This window comes from Melanerpes formicivorus, unplaced genomic scaffold (assembly GCF_026170545.1).
Source record: "Melanerpes formicivorus ecotype bairdi unplaced genomic scaffold, bMelFor1.0.p_v2 SCAF_30, whole genome shotgun sequence".
Lineage (NCBI taxonomy): Eukaryota > Metazoa > Chordata > Aves > Piciformes > Picidae > Melanerpes > Melanerpes formicivorus.
This window is the reverse complement of record NW_027142382.1, coordinates 8,282,844-8,306,896: the sequence shown is the minus strand read 5'-3', so window position 1 is coordinate 8,306,896 and position 24,053 is coordinate 8,282,844. Positions and strand designations below refer to the sequence as shown.

The 24,053-nt window shown below is 42.2% G+C and overlaps 1 protein-coding gene across 3 annotated transcripts; it reads right to left on the bottom strand.

Moving 5' to 3' along the window:
• On the bottom strand, window positions 1–20,494 carry ZBTB21 (zinc finger and BTB domain containing 21). 3 transcript variants are annotated; one of them, XM_068155220.1, is made up of 3 exons: window positions 20,405–20,493; window positions 12,672–12,805; window positions 1–8,486 (listed from the first exon to the last, which is right to left on the bottom strand). In XM_068155220.1, the coding sequence occupies exon 3, from the start codon at window positions 8,471–8,473 to the stop codon at window positions 5,285–5,287; it is 3,189 nt and encodes a 1,062-aa protein (XP_068011321.1). In that variant the 5' UTR covers window positions 8,474–8,486; window positions 12,672–12,805; window positions 20,405–20,493; the 3' UTR covers window positions 1–5,284. The 3 variants fall into 3 exon arrangements, with proteins under 3 accessions (XP_068011321.1, XP_068011320.1, XP_068011322.1); XM_068155219.1 differs by having other exon boundaries at window positions 12,676–12,805; XM_068155221.1 differs by lacking the exon at window positions 12,672–12,805 and having other exon boundaries at window positions 20,405–20,494.
• Between the last annotated feature and the right edge of the window lie 3,559 nt (window positions 20,495–24,053).

Below are 24,053 nucleotides of genomic sequence, written 5' to 3'. Positions count from 1 at the left end.
TCAAAAGAAACAAAGTGTAAGTTTATTAGACGCCAACATTTCTTAGTCAAGATCTAAGTAAAGAAAACACACAGTAGAAAAAGTTGTACAAAGCAGCATGGATTTACATTACGTTGAAGAAAAAGTTACCCTAAGCTATTAAGTTTCAGTCCTAAAAAAACCAAAGTAAAAACCCATCCTGATGCATGGAACCGATAGAGAATGACTATAAGGTATACAGGATTATGAAACCAGCTTCTTTTGTCTCCCCTCTATAATCTTTTAAAATGACAAGTGATTCTGTGTAACTAAGTGGAAAATTCTATAGCAAATACACTGGATGATTCCATTTTCTAGAACCTGCAGGAAACTCTCTTTCCCCTGTGCCCCAGCACTGAGAGTGATCCCATTTTCCTGCTTTTTAAAAAGGGACACTGTCAAGAATAAGCCTTTAAAAGTGTACTTTATACATAACGCTGCATGTTACATTGCAGAAGAGTTTGTTCTGCTTTTCTGTATGTATCTTAATTAAAGATGCTGCTGCAAGAGTGGGAAGATTGTGTCTTTCAAAGGTAATGTGTCTCACTGAGAAACTGGAAAAGAATGGATTGAGTCCTTTACTCTGGAATAGTGAGAGAAAAGGCAACACGGAAAGTAAGCTCAACCCACAGAATTCTGATACAGTTTTCAGACATCCTTGCAACAAAAAAGGATGCCCTTAATAGGCATATTCATGCTCAAGCAGCTCAGGTGTTATGATTCAATTTATGGTTTTTAATTCTTTGATTTTATTAGTATCAAGTCCTTATCTGTATTAAGAATACATTTACTGCACACAACCTTCCTCTTGATAGTGTCCCTTTATGTACAACAGCTATAGTACAGGTTTTCACAAGTCATTTTAAATAAACAAAAATCAATGACATTAGAAAATACTATCAGGCTGTGTTCAACAACGAGAACAACAAAAAAGATTTTAACACTGATTCATTAATAGCAACATAAAATAAAAAAAACAACCCACAACAAACCAAACAGGAAAAAAAAATAACCAAAACCCCTAAGCTTGCCTTGATTTTCATCTAAATCTTCTGGTAGGTAAATGTAAACAATTTTACTGAACAGTATAGGCACATGCCAGATTACAGGCTCATGCCAGGTATTTGCACCCTCACTGTTAGTGCCAAGAAGTTAGGCATAGTCTGTCCTTATCCCATGTGAGGAACTTCTAGTCTTACCACTGGAAGCTTGGAACAAAAACAGAGTACGTGTAGCTTCAGACCAAACCCGCATCTCCTACTTTGGGGGGAAAACACACAGCATCAACAAAAAAAATTCAGAATCACAGAATGGGTTGGGTTGGAAGGGACCTTTAAAGGTCACCTAGTCCAACCCCCCCTCAGTGAGCAGGAAAAAAATCTACTGGATGTCACTAGAAGGCCTGCTTAAATAGGAACTGCAGGACCAAGTCTCCGACAGCTGTGTTTTGGTTCACAGATAAGGCTACGTCTGCATTCTGAAACATTCAAGACAAAATGCTAGCGTCACCCCTGCTCCATCCAGCAGGTTATCTGCTCAACTGACTGTCACAGGGGGTTTCACTGCCCCTTACCAAACCAAATAAAATAAAATTACTGATTCACATCCTTTGTTTTTGTAAAAGTACAGAAATATACCCAAGCTGGGTATGCAGGTTTGATGTAAAGGGAAGGACAGTACTACTTTTGTTCTAGGACTTAAGATCCGTATGTGTTTTTCTGCCATTGATCACTTTCAAGGTTGATCATGGTCCCAATTTAGCAAAGAACTTAAGCACATGTTTAAAACAAATTAAGACTGATCTTAATGGAATTTAATCACAGGCTTAGATGCTTTGCCAACACAGTGCCTGAAAGGGGAAAAAAAAATAATCCCAAACCAAAATACATTTCCTGGCTCTACTCTGCTCCTTTTACATGCAATGTAAGTTTTCACTGTACTTCTACCAAAGCAGGGGATAGTTCTCTGAGATTTTACGTGACAAGATTAAGAAAACAGCAAAAAAGGAAAGAATTAAAGATTCTAATCTATATATTAAAACATCTGCACATTCCTGTCACCAGTTTAAGAAAAAAGGCAAAACACGTTTTATTTTAAAGAAGACCTCTAACTTTGTGCAACTTCAGTACACAGGTACAGGGTGAAACAAAATACAATGAGGACAGGGTTTTGTAGCAATAAATCTGCCTTTTATTTTGGCTCTGGCCAAACTAGACACTCTTTCAAAAGACCTCTATTTATAAAGAAGCAACTAACATCTTTTCCATAATTTAACTTTTTAATCATATATTAAAGTTATATAAGTGGAAGCATATTTATTCTGTATCCTCCAAAATAAACACTTCTATCAAGGGCTTTTTTCAGATACTGTATAAAAGCTAATAGAAAAGCAGAACTGCTATATAAACATCTCGTATCTAAACTCCAGAGATCCTGAATTCCTTTATGAAACAACAGGAACCAAAGTGTTAAGGAAAACCCCAAAACGCAGATCAAACTCAAAGTTAAAAATGAAACTTAAAACCCCAAGCCAAACCCTAAAGAAAAACATAGAAGGAGGCTCATTTAGACCAAACATATTTTACAGATTTTCTTCTTTTTGTGTAATACATGGAACACTAGGAAAACAGTCAAGGTTCCTTCAAAGAGGTTGGACAAGCTTTTGATGTAAAGTGTGAGGCATTTATTATCATATCACATAGCAGAATTGCAGTTGGGAAGTATATGACTGTAACACAGTGGAATTTCCTTTAGAAGCCATCTTCCTGTAGAAAGGACTCTGATTTCTAACAGGCTACACAGAAACTTCCAGACTGTCGTGTAGAGGAATCACTGGTGAAAATCTAGGAACCGTTTCACAACAACATGTTCATCTTTTATAGGCATGGATTTCTTAAGCGCATTTAAAGGATGCTTAGCAAAGCTGTATGCTTTCCTGATTTTGTTAAACAAGACTCATTGCAACAACCATTTCATTTTGAAACTGTTTCTGGTAAGAAGGAAATTTAAGCTTGCTAGGTAGAGTAATAAAGTCAGTAACTAGAAATGTCACTGTTAAAACTAGTACCATGTTTAAATTGCAATGGCAGTATCAGTTTAACTGATAGTCTAACAAATTAGCATAATCACATTAAGCTATAATTTGCCTGAAAGAGGACAAAAAGAAAGACCAGCATGTCACTATAAATGTTTATTAACAATTTGAGATTTTCATTTAAAAATGAAACAAGTCTTGTTTCCTTTTTTTTTTTTTTCTTTTTCTCTTTTCTTTTAGCTGAAAAAAAAGGTTAGGGGTCCATCCTGAGCCAATTCTTTTAAAATGAACTTACAGGAATAATAATAATAATATATGTCTAATAAACCTGTTCCAAGCAATGGTGGCACACTTGGGCCTTCCCTCAGGAAAACCTACTCCTGTGTGTGCCTAACTAAGGATGGCAGTCCTCAGATTCTTAGGAGTTACACTTGTGCTTAACTCTGCTGAATCCCGGTGTCAGCTTGTAATTCTTTTTGAGTCTGGGATGCTGGAAAGAACCCTCGTGGTCACAGACAGAATTAAAGCCTTGCTCCAGCTTCCCCTGAAACCGGTTGACCAAATGCCTGTTGCTTTCCGCAAGTGCAGACTGCATGCTGACTCCATAGTGTCAAATGCAGCCTTCCTCTCCCAGCTCACACAGAGTAAAGTTGGTCAACATCACAAATACTGTTTGCATCATTCACCATCACTGTAATCCATCACCACTCCATTAAGTTTAAATTCTAGCCGAAGACCCTTTCACTGTCAGTTTACTATCTCCCTCTGAGTAACTATTTCCTTTCCTTATAGAATGATTTTGGACCCTTTACTGTGCTGGAAAATCCCTATGATCCGGCTTACACTGAATGCTCCAGTTGTGATTTGAGGTACACTAATGGAACCACAAGGAAAACCTGCAGCCCATTATTACCATGATTTTCAACAAATCAGACAATTGCACCACAGTATCACGTATGAGAGAAAGCGGCAGAAAGAAACACTCTAGGCATTGTATTCAGAAAATGCAGTGATTGTAGTGTGATTATTTTTTTCCCCCCTCTGCTTTGAGCTGGATATGTAGGCTTAATACAAATTTCAAATACATACTTCTCCATTTATACAGGTATCTATATAAATATTTACATTTCTAGGTTTTGTTAAAACATATCTTTGTATTCATGGCCAAGCTTATTACTGTCTATAGGATTACAACTCTTCCTCTGTCCCTTAACTCTCTTTTTTTTGTTGTTTTCTTTTTTTTTTTTAAATTATTTGTTATACATTCCTTGGTAGTTAGAATTACAAACAGTTGTACAAACAGTGGAAACTAAATTATGAAACTTGTCTGACCTCTGCTCAGTCTTAGTTCATATAACAAACAGTACCATTTGCATTACGATGGCTGTTAATACAATGACTTTAGCTACCCAAGTATCTAAATTAGTCTTTGGGACATTATATAAAGCAAAGCACCCCCTCCCCCCTCAATTTTCCTTAGAAATTTATCACTAAATGGCTGAGAGCAGGCTGGCTGCCACTTTTTATATAAAAATCTTAGTAATAATATTGCTGACTTTAGACTCTATTTTGATTTGCACAAGTTCCATATAACAACAAAACAATTCTATGTTCCCTTAAAATAGCAAACACTTGTATCCAATAACATCAGGATTATTCAAACTTGAGGTTTGTTATTGCTAAAGGTTTCTAAGACCTAAGTCAATACAGCAAGACACTCCAACCACTCCCTCCCTAACTGCAAGTGCGTGGCAACTATGTATAATGGAGCTTTTCTGTTGGTTTATTTAAAAAAAACAACCAAATTAATGAAGTTGGTTGAATTAATGAAGTTGGTTACAGTATTTCACTACTATAAACTCACAGTTAAAATCCAAGTTGCTCTTGCTGTTTCATTTAATATATAACTTTATATATAGTACACACGCACACACCAACATCACAGGATGAAGATCCATGCATACAACCCAGATGTGAACGCGTTTCAGTGTTAAATGAAAGAAAAATGATTCTGTTACTATTAGATCCCAGACCACAGTGTTTTAATTTACTTTGCCTTCCACCTACCAACCAAGTTAGTTTACCTTAATATTCAAATCCAAGCAGCATCACAAATTCCAGGTTTTTCATCGGCGTGGTCTTGACTCTCTTGGATTTCTGGTTTATACGGTGTGTATCTGAGATCCTGAACTCAGGCTCCACTAAACCAGCTTTTCGAGGTGTCCGTTAAAGCTAATTGTGTGTCTGTTCATGGCTCCAAAGACTAAAAGCGGTCTTGAAAGTCCTATGACAGAGTTTACACATGTACTGTCTTTTGAATGTGATTGCTGAGAGTGGTGGAGCATGATAAAAGAGCGTATCTGACTCCTGGGGTACAAACAATTTTTCAGTAGTAGTGGAGCTTTCAGACAAGCCTGTTGGACTATCAGGCTCCAAAGGCTGTATTTTAGGGAGGGGTGGGGGTGGAGGTAGGGGTGGTGGTGATGGGGAACTAGCTGGTGGACATGTATCAGGCTCCTTATTTGCGGACTCCTCTGCAGCCTGTGACATATGAGACTGGAAGTGACTCCATAGCCGGAAATTGGTTCGGAAGGCCTTGTTACACACATGGCAAATGAAGGGCTTCACAGAGCACAAGAGCTCTTGGTGACGCTCCAGCTGTTTGCGTACAGTGAAAATCTTCCCACACTTTTCACAGGGCCACAAACCAGCATCTTTGTTGGAGACTATTTCCTTAGGTTCTCTGCTGGTTTCAGTCACCTCATCCTCCACATCATCCGCAGGCTCTTCTTTGATCTGAATTTTAAATTGCTTGGATACACTTAAGTCTTCAGGTAGGCATGAGGAGTCTTCAGAATCAAAATTTATCTGTTCTGACGAATCACTGAATACACCATCTTCCTTTGCAGCTACGAAATTGTTCATTTTATTGGACTCTGACTGAGAAGCCAGTCTTGATGAACTAGTTATTTCTCCATTGTGATCCAGGATAGGTAAAGAAAAGTTCTCTGATGGAGCCATTGTGTTTTGATTGTGGACTTCGACTTGATGACGCCAAATACTGAAGGATGATTTAAAGCTGCGCATACACTCAAGACAAGTAAGCTTCTTGTATTCACACTTGCTCTCATGCTCATGTGTCAGCTCTGGAGAAGAAAATCTAAGGCTGCAGTAAGGACAGACAGTAGCATTTCTGCAGAGTCGCTCATGATTTCCCTGTTCAATAAGTGAAGAGAGCTTAGCATTGCAGAGACGGCACTGATAAACCTCTTTGCTTTCTACTGGACTTTCAATGTGAGCATGATCTTTCTGCTTAGGAGCCTTACTTCCTCCAACTGGTTTCTCCCCTGGGTGCATTTTTATGTGCTGCTTAAACTGCGAGAGGAAACGATAAGCTTTCCCACAGTAGGTACAAATATAGGCTCCTTTGGTTCTCGACCTTAAATTCCTTTTGATGACTTGTTGTGCTTGTGAAGCAGCCTGTCCCTGGAAACCTTGCTTGCCACGTCTTAGTTTAACGATCAGAGCTTTTTTGATTTCTCTCTCTCTCACTATATCGATCAGTTTTCTTTGGAATTTTTCATCCAAAACAGCATGAGAACTGGAAGCTGGAGAGGGATTCTTCACAATTCCATGCTGTGTCTGGCAGTGTGTCCACACTTTGAAATTTGTGTGAAATCTCTTGTGGCATATGTCACAAGCATAGGGCTTCTCTGGATTATGGTACATGTTAACGTGACGGTGAAGACCTGCTGTTGATCTGAAAATTTTAAGGCAGTGTTTGCATTTAAACTTTTTATTCGGTCTTGCTTCTTCCATCTCGTTGTATTCCTCTTTACTGACATCAGAATCAGGAAAATCAGCATCAAGGTGAGTAGGGCTTGAGCCTTCCTCAAAGTTCTCTTCTGATCCCGGAGAAGCCTGCTCACCCATCTGCTCAACCGCCTTCAGTTTCTTAAATGGTAGTCTTCTATCAGCTTGGAATCTCCTTTTTGCTGGAAGTCTATTTGGTTCCTTGTGATCATCCTCAGTTTTAAAAGGAAAGTCTTTATTTGTTGATGCTGCAGCATCACCCACTGTAACTCTTATTATGTCAGCAGGATCTGAAAGTGGACTGCTAGGTTCAGTTTTTATTCGCACCTCTGTGAGAGGGGAAGCAACCTCCCTATCAGTTGACTGAGAGGCACTGAAAGACCTAAGGCGATGCGGGTGTATTACCTGTGGTTTTTCATCTAAGGTTACCTTCTCTGATGACTCTTTCAAGGATGATTTTTGAGATACAACATTAAATGTCTTCTGGGAATCATTAGTTCCTGGCGAGGAGGATGATGACACCTGTGAAGGTTTTAGGTCAACAGAAGGTGAATAAATGGGAACCTGGCTGTCCATGGACAACGACCTTCGAAGAAGACTTTTTACTAGTGGCCCACTTCTGTCAATACTTTGGTTTTCTGGAACAGATCCACTAGATGGGATTACTAGCCCTAACTTTGAATAGTATAGCAAATTCCTGTCTTCACCTTGACCATTTCCTTTTCCCGCCTCTCGCAACAAAAATGTGGATTCTGATGAGCCACGCAGAGACAAGACTGGCGGACGTGGTCTTTTTAATGACATCTCTGCAGCCTTTCCTCTTAGAAGCTGACCACTGCTTCCTGGTTCATCGTTTGCAATTTCTTTCTCTGCTAAAGGCATTTGAGGCAGTACTGGGTTCCTTTTCACTAAGCCACCCCTGCTCTGATCCTCCACAGCTCCAGAAGTTTCATGAACCTTGGTGTAGCTCACAGGGCTTTCTTTCAGCCATCTCCTTTCAGTCAGTGATAAGTTGTGAAGGGTTTCGGCTGGTTTTGTTACTTGTGGTCTACTGCTAGTTTTGATAGCAATGGAGGGTGAAGGTTTAGAAGTATGGCTTAAATCATGTTGTGTTTGATTTGTACTTTTTGCTTGTGCTTCAATTCTGTTCTGACAGACAATGACACTTCTCTTTTGAGAACTACCTTCGTCTTCATCTTGATACACTATTTTCTTAATAGGGCAAGCTGGAAAAGGAGCTTGAGGACTCTTTGAAACAATGTTTGTAAGGAAGGATATTCCAAGACTGTAGCCCAGTTCTTGCACAGCTGCAAGACTGCCTTTCTCAATGAACAAGGATGAAGAATAAATGTAGTTTAAAACATTATCAAAAGCATCTGGCTCACAAAAGTCGAGTTGAAACACTGACTGAGACTCATTCTCCTTATTTGTGAACAGAGTCTGGAAGTATTCACTGCTGGCAGCCAGAACATTTTTATGAGCTCGAAATTTCTGATCTCCTACTATAAGAACAACATCACACAGCTGTCCCTTCAGACGCTCCTCATTCAGTGCGCTTAGAAGTGAAATGGCATGTGCTGGATTTATGTAATGCAAGAGCCCCTCCATGATTCTGATGTTTCTGAAAAAGAACAACAACAACAAAAAGAAAGTTGTAGGTTGCCTTTTGTGAACTGTTGTTAGAGACAAACACACCTAATCCCCCTGCACTTCACAAAGTGGCTAAACTACCATCAACACTGATGAAGAAAACAGCTTGTTTGGAGAAAGGTATGGGAATTAAAACAACCCTGTTGGCTCCAAAAGACATACAGACCTGAGAAGAACCACCTCCTGTGCTGTTCAAATATGCTATTAATCTTTGTTCTTACACCAACATCATTACACCTGAGTAACTGGGGGGGAGGGGGAGCGCTGTGTTCTCTTCCTCTAACATACCTGTCCACAAGAAGGAACAGCTCAGTTCTTTCACTCTCAATCATCTTTTTCTCATGTTTAGGTTTATAAAGATCTCTCTTCCCAACTGTATTGATAAACAGTTCAACTAGGTAGCTAAATCTTAATTATGCCAAGCCACCTTTCTGAGGCTAAGCAATCTTGACAGTCTCCTGCTGACTAAACAAATTAATGTGGTTTTCTTCTGCTTCTAATAGGATGGTGGAAGGGGCATTAATACTGGGAAGGGAGAAGGAAGCAGGATTATTGTCTGTAATCTACCTGAATTCAGCATGTTTGCTTACTGCTTAGTGCTGTTAATATACTATTCTATTTATCCAGTATGTGTCATTTAGAACTATACTGACAAGATCTGGTCTCTTGGAAATGTAATTATACCTAAAGCACCCCTGCATTGCTTCATCCTAGTTTAAAAGCAACCAGAGAACTGAACTCCCCATTTTATTCATTAGCATAAGAGCACTTTAATGCACACAACTCATATACTTGAGGAACAGTTACCCTTGGATGTGTCCAAGAGTACAATAAGCACAAATAAAACTGCAGTGGAGAAATCTTCATGGTCTATATGCACAGCCCACTCCATATTGCAGAATGTCTCAACAATTCAATAGACTGCTCCTGATAAGATCTCAATGCAAGAGGAAAATCAGGTTCTAAGTTAGTTTAAACAACTTTTATGGCACAAATTGAAATTTATATATCTGGAAATCAGCAATATTCAATTTTCTTTTTTTCATGGACATCATTCCTACAATTCTGCTCAAATTAACCTGTAAGAATTTACTACCTTCCTCCATGGTAATAGGAAAACAAGTCAATGACATGTCTGCTAAAAGCAATTATCTTCTTTTTGCAGGTGATTTGAGAAGCTGCTCTTCAGTCTATGTGGTGATTTAGGCCCAGCCAGCAACTAAGCTCCACATGGCCATTTGCTCACATCCCAGTGGGATGAGGAGAACTGGAAGAAAAACTCGTGGATTGAGATGACAATTTAGTATACTGAGCATGACATCACATGGTGTGGAATATCCCCTTGGCTAGACTAGGTCAGCTGTCCTGACTATGTCACCTCCCAGCTTCTTGTGAAAATTAACTCTTCCTCAGGTGAACCCAGAACAGTTTATAATTTATACATAATGTATGCTGCCACTACAAAAAGCTTACAAAAAACCCTGAGAAGTTCATAAAATAAAAAGAAACCCTGAGCCCATTATTAATAAATGAGGGTGGTAAATCTTACAACTAATGGATACAAATAAGTGATCAAAATCTAAATTAGTATTATTGAGAAATTCCTTAAAGGGTGCTACATGTCACAGTATTGAGCTACCACTTCTGCCTCAAACTACTGAATGACTTAAGTGTCACTGCAATAGCAAAAGCAGAACTCCTTACTAGATCTGTCTTTACTGAGTGTTTCAGATAGTTGTGATGCATAATGCTCTTCCCCTCATGTGAAAAAAAAAGGCAGAGCATTCAAACTACCATGAATATGAGAAAACAATATGGTTTAGTTTGCTTTCTATGTTTTGCTTATAATTACTGAGTGAGGGGGTGGAGGGCTGCACTACCAGTCCCTTTGAGGATCTCTCTGTGAGGATCCCACTGCAGTGTAAAGTGGTGGAATCTGACTGGTGCCAGTCCAGTCTTGTGGTGTGAACACTCATTAACACTTGAAGTGTTATTAGAACAAGTGTTTCAGGAATGCATCTTTTCCTTTAGCTTCACCTGAAAGAAACTGAGTTTGCAAACTCAAATGATTCATCTGGGATGCAAGATGCAGCATGGTATATGGAGGTAAGAGATCAACAGCATGCTTATGAAAGAAATGTGAACTAAGCATCACTGTAGAGACACCCAGTGTGAGTTGCTGCGGAACCAATACTTCAAGAATACAAGGTAAGGAGTATATGAGTCAAACAGTTTGAAATATTTCCAGTCTTTCATTTTAATCTGCTTTACCCAGATCCTGTGTTTTGTGTAAGACACTTGCAGAATAAATGCCATGTAATTACCATTACCTCTGTCCACTGTAACGCAGTAATGCTATGGGGTAGAGACCGATATGAAATCTACACATCTAAAGCAGAATTCAGCAGTGACCCATCCTTCTCTCTACAGTCTCCTTTTTATTCGTAGGACACCTTCAATTTATCACAGTAAACAAGACAGAGATAAGCATCCCACTATAACCATCCCTTTCCGTCTCAGAGCACGTCCGTTCTGTGCAGAGCCATTTGCTGCAATTTAACTCTGTCACTTTAACAGTAACCACGGCTGCAACATACACACATGGCAAGTGACCAAATTAATCCTGCAAAGGAAGCTTTAATCCTGGTATTTCCCAATTCAAGTGGTTGACTTTCAGCCTAATAGCCTTTAAACACAACAGGCAGGAATAAAACAAGCTATGATACATTAAGAAACCAAACCAGAACTGGTTTGCAGAACCATTTAAAGACATTTACACAGATCATCTTAAAGCCTGGAATATTTACTTGTAAAAAAACCTACTACAGTTAAAGTACAGTGTAATAAAATGTCGCTATACAAACATTTTTCAATAACAGAATTGATCCAATACATTCCTGCTCTCTTCTGTTCATCATAGCTGCACACTGCAGTTCACTCCTTCAGCTGTGCCAGTACAAATATTTGCAGGCCTATATTACATAGCAGATCAGACAACATGTGAAAAACCAAACAGCATTTCTTTTCAAGTGCTGGTCAACTTTTATATTAAACACAAGCTCACGAAGAATTGCACAGGCATAACTGAAGAGGCAGCAAACTGTGTCAGTGAGGCAGCTACAGGAAGACAAGAACCTTTCCAACAGTTTGCCACCAAAGCCAGTGCTTGGTGGACTGTGCTCAACCCTGACACAAAAGGTATGCCTAGATACTGTGTAGATAACAGAACTATGGCAATCTCTTCTAATACTAGATTTGATTCCAGGGGTTTGAGGACTCATACTGCCTTATCTGAAGATTATTTTGCCATTAAGTACCTAGGCTCTTTCCTCCAGCAAATCTGCTTCTATTCTCTCCAGCCATTTTTTCCAGCCATCTTCACTACTGACTGGAAACAAAACTCTTTTTGCAGGTCCTCAGCAAAACTCCAGACCCAGGTGCACCTCAAGCTTTCCTTCAGACCACCAAGAAGAGATTTTAGTGTCAATCTTCCAAGGGCCCTCCATTGTTCTCATCAATCTAGATTTCTAAAACCTAAGTACCATTATTTGCTACATGATCACAGTATCACTAAGGTTGGGAGAGACCTCAAGGATCATCGAGTCCAACCTGTCACCACAGACCCCATGACTAGACCATGGCACCAAGTGCCACGTCCAATCTCCTCTTGAACACCTCCAGGGATGGGGACTCCACCACCTCCCCGGGCAGCTCATTCCAATGACCAATGACTCTCTCAGTGAAGAACTTTCTCCTCACCTCCAGCCTAAACTTCCCCTGGCACAGCTTGAGACTGTGTCCCCTTGTTCTGGTCCTGGTTGCCTGGGAGAAGAGACCAACCCCTTCCTGGCTACAACCACCTTTCAGGTAGTTGTAGAGGGCAATGAGGTCACCCCTGAGCCTCCTCTTCTCCAGGCTAAACAATCCCAGCTCCCTCAGCCTCTCCTCACAGGGCTGTGCTCAAGGCCTCTCCCCAGCCTTGAGAAATGATAAAAATGCTATTTTATTTTTTTCCAAAACAAGGATAGAGAAAGACTCTCCACTATTTGAAAATGATTTTCTAAAAAGAAAGAAAAAAAAAGAAAAATCTTTTCATAAAGAAAGGGTGAAAAAGTTTAATCTTTGGCCCAGCAGTTTATGGATTTTCAACGGATACCTGCCTTTGAAGTGGTAGTTTCCCTTCCTTTCCTCTGTCTTACATCTCCTGCTCAAGGTCTGTTCCTTTCACCATCCTCTTCCTTTCACCAGCTCTGCTGCTCATTTGACCTCCCAGTAAGTTGCTTCAGTTCCCTAAAATGAAGCAGGAAACAACCAAAAGAAAATCAATCCATCTTTTCATATGTTTGCTATTTTAAAGGTTAGGAGCTTAAATCAGCTCACTGAGAGGTCAGATGAGTATTAGTGTTGCAGCAAGGGAAGCACTGAAACTACCCATTCTTTATCAACAAGCTGTTCAATCAGCTTTGCCCATCTGAAGCTTCACCTTCAGACACTAGTCTCTGGTGCTGAAGCTTCACAAATAGAATCAGGCTGACATTTGGGTGAACAACTTCAGCATAACAGCTTATACTTGCAAATACACAAGCAACAAGATAAGACAATCTTGCCTGCGCACTTCTCTTATCACAACACAGCTGCCAGCTAAAGCATTGTTAATAGCATGTTGGGGATGGCAACGGGAAAGACATGTTCTGAAACGCTCAGCGAGATGCATTTGTTGCAGCAAGGAGGCGCCCGGGCTGTAAGAAACGGCAGCTAGAAGCGGAGAATATGAGGAAGAAGGAGGAAACACACAGAGCAGACAGGCAACAACAGAGACTGAACAGCAGGGAAAACACACAGGGGAAGTGTAGTGGGGACAAACCTACTGAAAAAAACCCAATAAAACACAAGGAAACAGAGATTGTAAGACTCGGCCAAGAAATATTAGTGACTTACTGGGGTATCCTCAGGTAAAGGCAGAAACATTGTGCTCATTTGTGAGTGCTCTGCAGAGGATCTGATGGCTTTGCTAAATCATGTGCTGTTTCAGACACAAGGGGAATGCGGGGGGGAGCCCCAATGCTCATCAAGAGGACACATACAAAAGAAACCTACACTGCTTAAATATCCACTCAGGGATCCTATGCTGCATATTATTGAGTTTATTTAAACACTACTTTATTGAGTTTATTTATTTAAACAACATTTTAAATGCTTCTTACCCCATTGGTAGCTTTTGTAACATATTCACTCTCCTACAGTCCATGTATATTTACAGATACACACCCCTACATACCCCTAAATGCTGTAAGTAAAAGTTCCAAACCTACCCAGCAAGGTTGTTTGCACTTCTATAATGGTTTTTTAACTAAATATCTGAGTAATCTCTTACTGCAAGTTTGGGGATTCTGTCCTGGGTGATCCTTCTTTGGCAGGAAGGTTGGACTGGATGATCTCTGCAGGTCCCTTCTAACCTCTAATATACTGTGATACTGTAATATATGATTTCATTTCCCATAGCTGTTTTCCACCACAGAATGCATGTGAACTGCCTCCACGAAGCTAAATATTTTTCAGTTCTGGTAAGTCAGCAGCAAGAAGAGACTCACTGGTAGGCAGACAGGCATAAAATCAGATAAATAACGCAATTGTTAAGTGTGTGAAACTGACATGTAAATTTCCAGCTATTTATTCACTGCACATACAGAAGCAGAAATTTAGGGAGAGGAGAATAAATTCTATACTGTTGTGCAGTCTCTATCTTTACATCCACTAGAGATAAATGATTTTCAGTTATCTTGATACAAGACTAGAAATTAGTCTTGCACACTTCTTGTAGATACTATTTTAGAAATATTTTAGGCTATTTCTCAGTCAGATCACACCTGTAGTTTTGCCAACTTGACACTCAAACCAGCTCCCAACTTACAGCAAACTACAAAATGTCAGAGCAACACTACAACCTCCACTTGCCCCTCTCATTCTTCTTTGCAAACAAGCAGCAGATAAGGGTGCAGTTTCATTTTACTCTTAGCCCAATCTAACTAGGGATTGCTCCTGCAAAGAGCAGTGCCTGTCTCCTCCCCCACTAAGGAAGGAGCAGCTTGCTGTCAGATGAGTAAACTAATCCAGCTGACCATAGGATTGCACAACTACTGGATGTAAGGGAGAGGGCAGGAACGAGCACTGGTTGGGAGCTTTTCTGATTCATCTCTAAAGAGCTGATGCAAATTAAAGCACACCAAACAGTTTGATAAAATACTTGCCCGGGCCTAAGTTTCTCAGCTCAAAGGTGTGTAAAAGCCAAACTGCTGTAAAATCAACAGACTGAAGAGTTTAAAAATACCTGTCCCTAAAAAACATTGAGAACAAAACCTGAAGAGCTCTTTAATACTGCCATTAAACTCTCTGATGGAACAAGATTGAAAGGCTTGGGGTCCATACAATGTAAACACCTAGAAAATCCTCGTACTCATACATGTATCATACAATTTTTAACTAAGAGATGCATGAAACAAAGAATTTGAAAAGGAAGAGATACACATCAAAGGTGTACACTTGTCCTCTTTCTACAGGTTGACTTTATTGTAATGCTGAGATACACTTAAATACACTAACATATTCCATCATCTGCTGTGTGAGCCATTCTTTCTTTGCTTTTAATTTTGCTGACATAGTCAAGGTGACAAACCCTAATTGTGGGTGTATTTCTATTAAAATAAAGGTGCTTTTACAGGCATAGAGTATTTTTGATGGGAAAGAAAAGCCAATTTTAACCACATAAGAGAACTTTGTATCGACAGAATTGTGTTTACACTAAGGTTTCTGTAAGAAAACAAAAGATGGAAGGAAAAGTCGTGCCCTTACTCTGAAACATGCAGAACTGATGTAAAAGTTGAGCCTAAAAAATTGCCAAGTGAGAAACATAACGAAGAAAATGGATCTTCTACCCACTGAAGGTAATGGCAAGTTAAAAATTATCAAAACCCGGCAAGCACAGCATTACAAAGTTAGGCAACCATGAAGGTGGTGTTTGGTGTCCGCTGCAACTAGAACAAAAGGTCCTCAAGATCACAACACTCCAATTAGTTTCTAGTCAACCTTTGTTAGCAAAGGTCAAGCATTGCTTTTATGAAATTTGAGCAGAAACTGTACAGAATGGAAAGTTGATCAAAGACTTAGTGACGGATCACAGAACTGAAACATAATGTTTAATTACTGTAAGATGATTGTAATACATTATAATACTAAACTGCACAGCCCTAGGAGGGGACTTTACATGTCAATGTAGGACCACCTTAACATCATGAGATGGACAGGAGTCAAGACACAGGCAAACACACTCTTGTCATATAATGGTAGATGACCAATCAGGTGTTGCAGTGTGATTTTTCCTTAGTCACCTTCCTGTATGCAGGACTCCCTGTGATGCCTGGGGTGTACTGGTTTTGTGAGTTATTGCCTAAGTGCCCATGCAGAACTGGAATAAAATATCCCAGCTCTGTGTACAGATTGGTTTTCTGTACACCGGATAAAGAACCCTGAGTCAGGAAAACAGAGGGACCCAACGAAAATGCCATTCAGCCATCACCTCTGTTCAGCCAGCATTTCATACAGGCAAGACACTGGGAAGATGATACAGGATACTGTGCAAGTGGAAAGGCAACAGCAATTTTTACATGAGTTTTACAAAGACATGAACAGAACGTAGATTTTCAGCTGACTCTGAGTCCACATGTATTTGGAGGTCGGTGACATCTCATAGACTTAAAAAGAAATATGATTTTTAAAATTTCCTCCTACATGACCAAAAACACTATGCATTTGTTCTTTATTCCTCAAAAGTATTTATGAGCAAGGAACTCGTCCCATTCTTACTGAACTTCCAGGGAATTTGGCTGCTGACTTCAGTAGCAGAAGGACTGTACTCAGGCACAAAGTAAACTAATTCCTTTGGTCATGACAGGTAGAGTAAGTTGTGGCAAACAGTGCTTAGAAATCACTGTAATGTGCTGCTTTTCCTTCCATGTTTCTTAATTTATGTTAAAAGGAGACTGTCGTGAGGCATATTTACTGTAACAAGTACTTTCCTTTTGCAAAAATGTTCCAAAGGTACTCACAAATATAGTCTGACCAGAATGCAAAACACCCCAAAGTAGCTCAAGTATTCTTCAGCTGGTGGCCACCCAGCCTACTAGGCCTACTGGTACAGTCCTAGTTCCATTGTATTGTGATGTCAGGTGTAGTGATGCCCTATGTATGAGCCACAAAATGCTGGGGGGAAATCAGTGAGCCAGAGGGATGAGGGGCAGGGGGATGGCAGGGACACTCAGTGTCTCCTGCGTAAGAACTGTCCCCGCTATAACCACAATTTATCAAGAGGCTACTGAGAATTAATTGCAACCTAAAGATGACTCACAGTTAAAGTGATGGTGTAAAACAAATCACGAATAAGGGGATTAACGCTCTGAGACAAAAAAGGGAAAAAATATTTCATCCTCTCTTGAGGAATGCAGGTTAACTGCATACAAATTACTATGAAAGGCCAAATTTCCCTTTTTAAAAAAAATTAAAATTCAGCCAAAGCATTTTCCAAGCCTTTTCCTACAGGTTTTGGAAAGGTTTTGCACAGCGAAGATGTGGTGCTTCACTTAATCTCGGAGGGAAGAGCCCCTCATCAGTCCTGACTACACGATTTAAAAATGTTCTTATTTTTGATGGGCTGCAAGACTGATGAACTGATGGTGGTGGTGGTGGAGGTAGAATGGATTTATTATGGTAAAAGTTGTTCAACACTTTTTGTTTTTGGGTTTTTTTGCCTAAAATATCCCTGAAGTGTTCTAGAACAACATGATACATAAAGTAGCCAACGAGCAAAGACAACAGACTGTTTTACATTTCACTTCTGAATGAAAGAAAATATAGGAGAACTGCTGTTTTCAACACTATTGTTAAGTAACAAACTGGGAAAAAATATCACAGTACACAGACTATTAAATATAAACCATAAATATTTGGGGAAAGCAGTTCTTTCTGCATAGAATGTCTATTTTACAAGCAGGCCATACTGCAGTCTTTCCACTTGCAACAAGTGATGTTGCTGCCTCTGAAGATTTCTTTTTCTTCCCTCCCCAGGATCTCAGATCAGTAAATGTAGCCAAGTTCATTATGAAATGGCTCACTTGCTCAAAAGCTGAGAATTTCTTTTAATGAGAGCAAATTGCTGCAACTATGTGTGACTCACAGCATACCTCCTAGTGCAGACCATAGCACATGGTGGTTACAGCCTGACTTCCTCTCCCCAGCTCCTCCATCCTCTAAGTCTACACTTGTATAGAGGCCATATTTAACACTATTTTGCAGATAAAACAACTTTCAGAACCTTGAAAACCATACTGGGAAATTACTTGATGTTTTTTACAGTAACTGCTTCACAGCTACCACATTTGAAAAAGAAGTAAGTTCAACACAGTATGAAAGCTCAGAAAAAGCTCTCTGTGAAGTTGTCCTTTTAAACCCAGAAGTTGGCACATCCCTTATTAAGAAAAGCACAGTCAGCCATTACTATGATCACAGGACTATCAGTGTTCTCTAGCATCACACACACAAAAACCTTATCTTAGTAATATCAAGCTTCCAGTGATCTGGAGGGTTCCAAGTCTAAGAACTTGAATCTGAACCAGCTTATAGTATCACCCTGTTACATTGGAACCTACAGCATCAGCAAAATGAAACACAAATGTTCACATTTATCACACTTGTGCACCATTACAAGTATAGCACAAAGATGACTTCAGGAACTTCTTACAAGCTATTGTTTCTTTGTATTACTTGAGAATGCTAATAGGAACTCAAGGACAAGTTACCTTAAGCTTTAAAAAATGCAGCCAACTCATTAGGACCTTAATCCTGCTTTGGATCACAAGGCTATGTTGAAATAAGTGGAAGAGCAAGAGCACCTGAGAGCAAGCACCATGGTCACTCAGTCTGATCCCCAGGGGTTACCTTGGCTCCAGCAGACTCAGACCTCAGTCCACAGCTAGAGAAACCTGCGCTAAACCCCAGTCTGGTAACACATTGTTGTAGCTGGAAATTCCAGATACTGTAATTTGTGACATCTCCCTTTTAAGTCCCTACCGAGAACATGCAAATGACAGTGTTTTAGTCAGGTTAGGTACATCTTCTACAGGTAGAATAAACCAAATGCTCTTATGAGGCTACAACTGCATAGTGTGTGGGCACTAAAGTTTCTGAGAGATAAGGGAAGTCAGATTTCCTTCCATGCAAGAGATGGCTTCATCATTTGGTTTGTTTTGCAAAGTTTGTGAAAATGGTGGCTACAGTTTGCTCAAAACTCCCCCTCAAGAACATCAGCATAACCCTGGTGGAAAATTTTAGTCAAAGTGATTTGTCAGTTTGAGCAGTCATAACAGAACATTATTAACCGCCAGTGTTTGGTCAGCACAAACCTGAAGCAGCACTAGATTCACCTGTCATGCACATTTACTGATTGTGATTCAGCATCAAAAGCCTTGTTGGATAATTAAAAAAAATCTTCCTATCACTTAAGGATAAAAATAACCACATCATCTTCATTCAACAAAAGCTGTGTGATGATGCAATTCATCACAATCTCTTATTATTATACCTGCAGCCTTCCTGCCTCCTATTTCCACCGAGTCAAACAACCACCACCACAGGTTTTAAAACAAGTGCCATTTAATTCCTGAAACGAGCTTACTCAGTGCACAACGAAATTCCACAGTCTTTCCTGTGACACAGAAACACCTTAAGGTGGTTTTCCTGACGTTTGATACTTTACACGAGCTGTGTCCAACCCAGGCATATGACGACAGTTTGGACTTCAAGGAGCATTACAGGAAAATTCCGACGGCTGTTATGAAATAAAAATCCCCTTGACAGCTTGCTGCAAACGTGCACATGCTGGCAGGCGCCGAGGTGTGCTTTTCCCCGCTCATGAATAATGGAGCCAAGGAGCGCTTGGGCCAGTAAGGCGACACTTTAATACCTGCATATACTTATACGCGTCGCAGCAACCTCGCTGCATTGCTTTCCACCCCGAAACTTGCAGGCTGGCGCGGCTCTCCCTGCCAGACCAACGGGGGAGGGCCCACGGCACTGAGGCACAGCCCTCGCGGCTCCTGTCCCCGTACTTGTGCGCGGGGATAGCTGCAACCCACAGCTCCCGCACACGGGGGAGGAAGCACCGGCACCACCGGGATGGCGCCGGGCGTCCCTGCCGCTGCTGACACGGCTGCAAGGCGTAACCGCCGCCCGCCGAGGCCGCGCGCCGCCGGCACGGGGGACACGCGCGCGCGGGACAGGCAGGCGGAGGAGCGCTCCGTCCCGTCCCGCCACCCCACCCAGCCCCGGCGGGGCGCACGCGCGCGCACACCCCACGCCGCCGCACACTCCACGCCGCTCCGCTCCCCACGCGCGCCGCTCCCGCCCCGCATGCGCCATGAGGGAAACCAACGGCGGGCGCTGCCCCCCGCTCCGGCCGCCGTGGAGCAGCAGTTCCGCGGCATCCCGGCCTGAGAGGAAAGAGGCGGGGCACGGCACAGGCGCATGAGGGACAGCTGAAGCGGCGTGCGGGTGCGGAGCATGCGCAGCAGGCAGCCCGGCGAGTCTATGTGGCGGGTGGCTGCCGGCGCAACGGGCACCAGCCCTTTCCTCTGAGCGAAGGGAGCATGCGCGAAAAGGAGGGAGAGGAGTTTCGTAACCGGCGCAGGCGCACTGCCCTGCTCGGGGACCGCAGCCCCGCTCGGTGGGGGGAAAAAAAAAACCACCTCAGAGTTACGTCAGGAAAAGACGCCTTTGTACACGGGGAGACCCATACGGCGCGGGCAGCCCCCGGAACGGGCGCGAGACGCGGCCGTTACTCACCCTCTCCGCCGCCAGCCGCGCCCCCCCCCTGCTGCCCCCCTCGGCGCCTCCTTTCAGGGTTCGGCCGCGCGCGCTGCTGCCACCGCCGTGATTCCATCCATCTTGAATTTGACGTCATCCCACACCAGGGATGAGGTCATCGAAGGGAACGCTCGTCACGTGCGCAGCGCTCCGATTGGCCGGCGGGGGAGCGGGGGGCGAGGCGCTGGCGCGGCGGGGAGGGTCGCGGTTGGAGACGGTTTACGGGGATCCCCCACCCGCTGCCCCTCCTCCAGCAGGTAGCGCGGCGGGCGGGCCGGCGGCTTGGCACGGCGGCTTGGGACGCGTCCGCGGCTGCTGCCGCCTTCGCTCCGTCCCTTCTCCCCCTTCCCCAGGCCGCTAGCGGCTCGGCGCGCGGAAGGGAAACTGAGTCAGCTAGGGGAGATGGGGGGAAAGAAACACCAGGGAGAGGGCACGCATGGGGGTGTTGAGGGGACGACATTAAGGGGCAAGTGCCCATTCTCGTGTCCTGCCGTGTCGCGGTACGCTCTCGGCCCGCCGCCGCGCTCTCCCAGCACGATGGGGCCGGGGTCGTCGGTGGGCCGGTGAGGAGCCACCGGGTTTGGCAGGGTGCATCTGGTAACCCACGCCCCACCTCGGCCCCCCGTGTACTGCGGGGCGAACCTGCAGTTCACCTGATTCAGTAGTCTGGTTTGTTGTAGCTCTTTAATTAGTATTTTGATTTTAATGCATGTTTTTCTAGCATGTGGGAGGGGGGAGGTGCTGCTGGGTATGCCCAGGAGCTGGGTTTCCAGCGGCAGGCACGTGGTGCGTTGCACACTGGTCAGTGCCCTGTTGCTCGCTGTTAGCAGGCAGGCACCTTCCGCGCGCCCCCCTGGGTGTTGGCTCGGACCCTTTGTAACTGCAGGACTCGTTCATCTTCATGTGATTTGAAAAGTCACAGTGGACGCTGTCACTGCTTGAGGCTTGCTTCAGACTGAAATGATCTACTGTGAATTAAACACCGGAACAGGGCTTCTTACTGCAACACACGATCGCTAAAATAGGAATCAGAGTGGCAAGATTTCTCTTGTTCGTGTTGAAAGCTAATCCGGCCCACTATCATTTCATTAGGGATAGCACGAATTCTACAGAGCTACATCACATCTGCATACACATTTTCAAACATGGTGCTTTTAGGTATTCTAACAAGACACAACCCCCCTCTGAAGCAGCTACTAGAATCTCTGTAGAGGCATTTTTCAACCTTTTTTTGCCAAGGTTTTGCTGCAAACGGGCTAGCCCTGTATAAGAAAAACAGCAAAGTACCTCGCTGTGTGCAGCTCCAATCTCTCCTCTCCACATGTAGTTTTTGTCATTGCTGTCTCTTGGTTCTAAGCTGCCTGTAAAAGGAGTGATTTTTTGCATTCTAGGCCTTGTGCCACTGCTGGTTCTGTTGTGATGCAAGCATGCATGCGTGATGAGCCGGCATAAAAACCAAATGTGCTGCTTGCTTTCATCTGGAATAGTTCCTTGATCTGGTTTGTTGCGTGGGTATGCAGACAACTGCTCAGGCACAATACAGCCTACTGTGGTGATGGGAGCAAACAACTGGGAAGGAGTTGGATCTGTTTGCTTAAACCATTTTACGCGGTGACACTGGCTGTACTGCCAGCAGAGCATTTGTGAAACTAACCTTGAGCCTGTAAATCTATCAAGGCCACGCTGGCTTTTCTCCTGTGTGCTCGGTTATTTCTTAGCCAAGCAGAAACAAACTGGTCTTGCATAATTATGTTTTCATCCACATTTCTCCAGGATGGTCTGAGTCACAGATGAGGAACCCCTGTGCTGAAATCACTCTGCTGAAAAATGTCTGTTCTCTTACACACACACACGGGCATAGATATGTCTCACTGGGCAGGCATTCATGATCAGTATTGTTCATTTGCTAGTTTCCCTGCTGAAAGTGCAGCCCATAGAATGGTGCCCGTTTAATGGCTTGTATAACGTTGGCAGCAGACAGCAGTCGAGTCTCTTAATTCTGATCTTATGCAGGCAATTTGGGAAAATTTTGAAGAGAACTTTCAAAAGATTTTGTGTTCTGAAAAACTCACTTTGATTGTAATTCATGTTTGTGTCTGATTGATGCAATGTTATTAAAGTTGTATGGATACCTTAACTTCCTGTAAATCAGATTTCTTAATTCTAAGGAAATCTTGGCAAGTAATTCATGTCATAAAGTTACCTGGGGTTTAAATTGTCTCCAAGTAGATAATTTTTGTCACATGCACAGTTCACACTTATTTGAACACGTTCTTGTTCTGTAAGAAATGCTTGTTTAGGATTCCCACTCCCATCCTCCAAATAGTTCTTACTTTAAATGCCTTGATGGGGCACTTGGTTTGATACAGTCTCCATTTATTCCTATGTGGTTGCAGCTGCTACTAGCAGATGCATTTTTGTTGAGTATGTTTTGTTTTCTTTCAGAGTATCCAGTAGCTGCTCGGATTAACTTTCGCTCATACTTGCCAGCAAGCTTAATCACCGGACTTCTGTTAGAAACTGAACCCCTGCAAAATATCAAATGTAATGCAAACCATTTTGAAATATGGATGATTATACCTGGACTTTATAATAAACGTGTAAAAATCAAACCACTTGCATTGGTTGTGTGTGCAAGTACAAGAAGCTACTATTTTCTGTGGTGCAAATGTCGTACTGTAGGGCCAAGTTGTGTACTCTGAATAGCTTGGGGTTTTAATGCTAACATTTGTTTCATTTTCAGTATAAAAGTATTTTGAATAAAGTGGTAGCCTGGGGCTAGGATATATGGAGCTGAGCTGTGTAGTCCCAGCCCTTTTTGATTTATAGAGCCCTAAAAAATTTGCAGGGAATGTTTGGACCTTACGTGATTAATTTAAAAGTAATGACGTCAAGTTGTTTTCTCTCAGTGAGCTTTAGAAGTAGCTCAGATACCCTTAGGCACTCAGCAGCAGCTGAGGAAAAAAATTGCAGGTAACAACTTGGTTCTGAGAAAGGGGAGAAGTTAAAGAACACACCTCAGGAAGAAGGTCATGCAATCTAATTTTGCTTCATTTTCAGGGTAAATTTTCTTTTAAGTCTTGTGCCCATCTGTACGGGGGGTTCATTCTCTACTTTAATAGCTTCAGAAGTATATGCTGCTGTTATGTCCTTTCCTCCTAGGCAGCATGGCTTTCCAAACCCTAAGGTTCTGTAGCTGCTATAACAGCAGAACCCAAGAGCCAGCATGTTACGTCTTTCCTTTCCGACCAAACCTCTGGAGTTACTATTGCCAAGGACATACTGCAAAGGGAGATAATTAATCTCTAAGAAACTGCCGCCTCAGTTGGCCCTGAAAATCTTATCAGTGGAGCTTAGTGCTGCAGGACATGCTATGGCTGTTACCTTCTTCCTTCAGAGACCAACTTCTGTCCCAGAACTTCTGAGTGGACTTCTGTTACCTGCAATCACAGAAAACACTTGAATGAGCCAGTTGCCTTCAGCCACTGTTGAATGCAGTAAATGTTTCTGGAAACATTAGAGGCCTGTCTTTACTGATTCCAAATATTCTGCCACAGCAGAAGGTAACTTAATGACTTTCCATGGAACTTTCTACCAGGTTCTCATTGCTGGCTGCTGTGCATGCTGT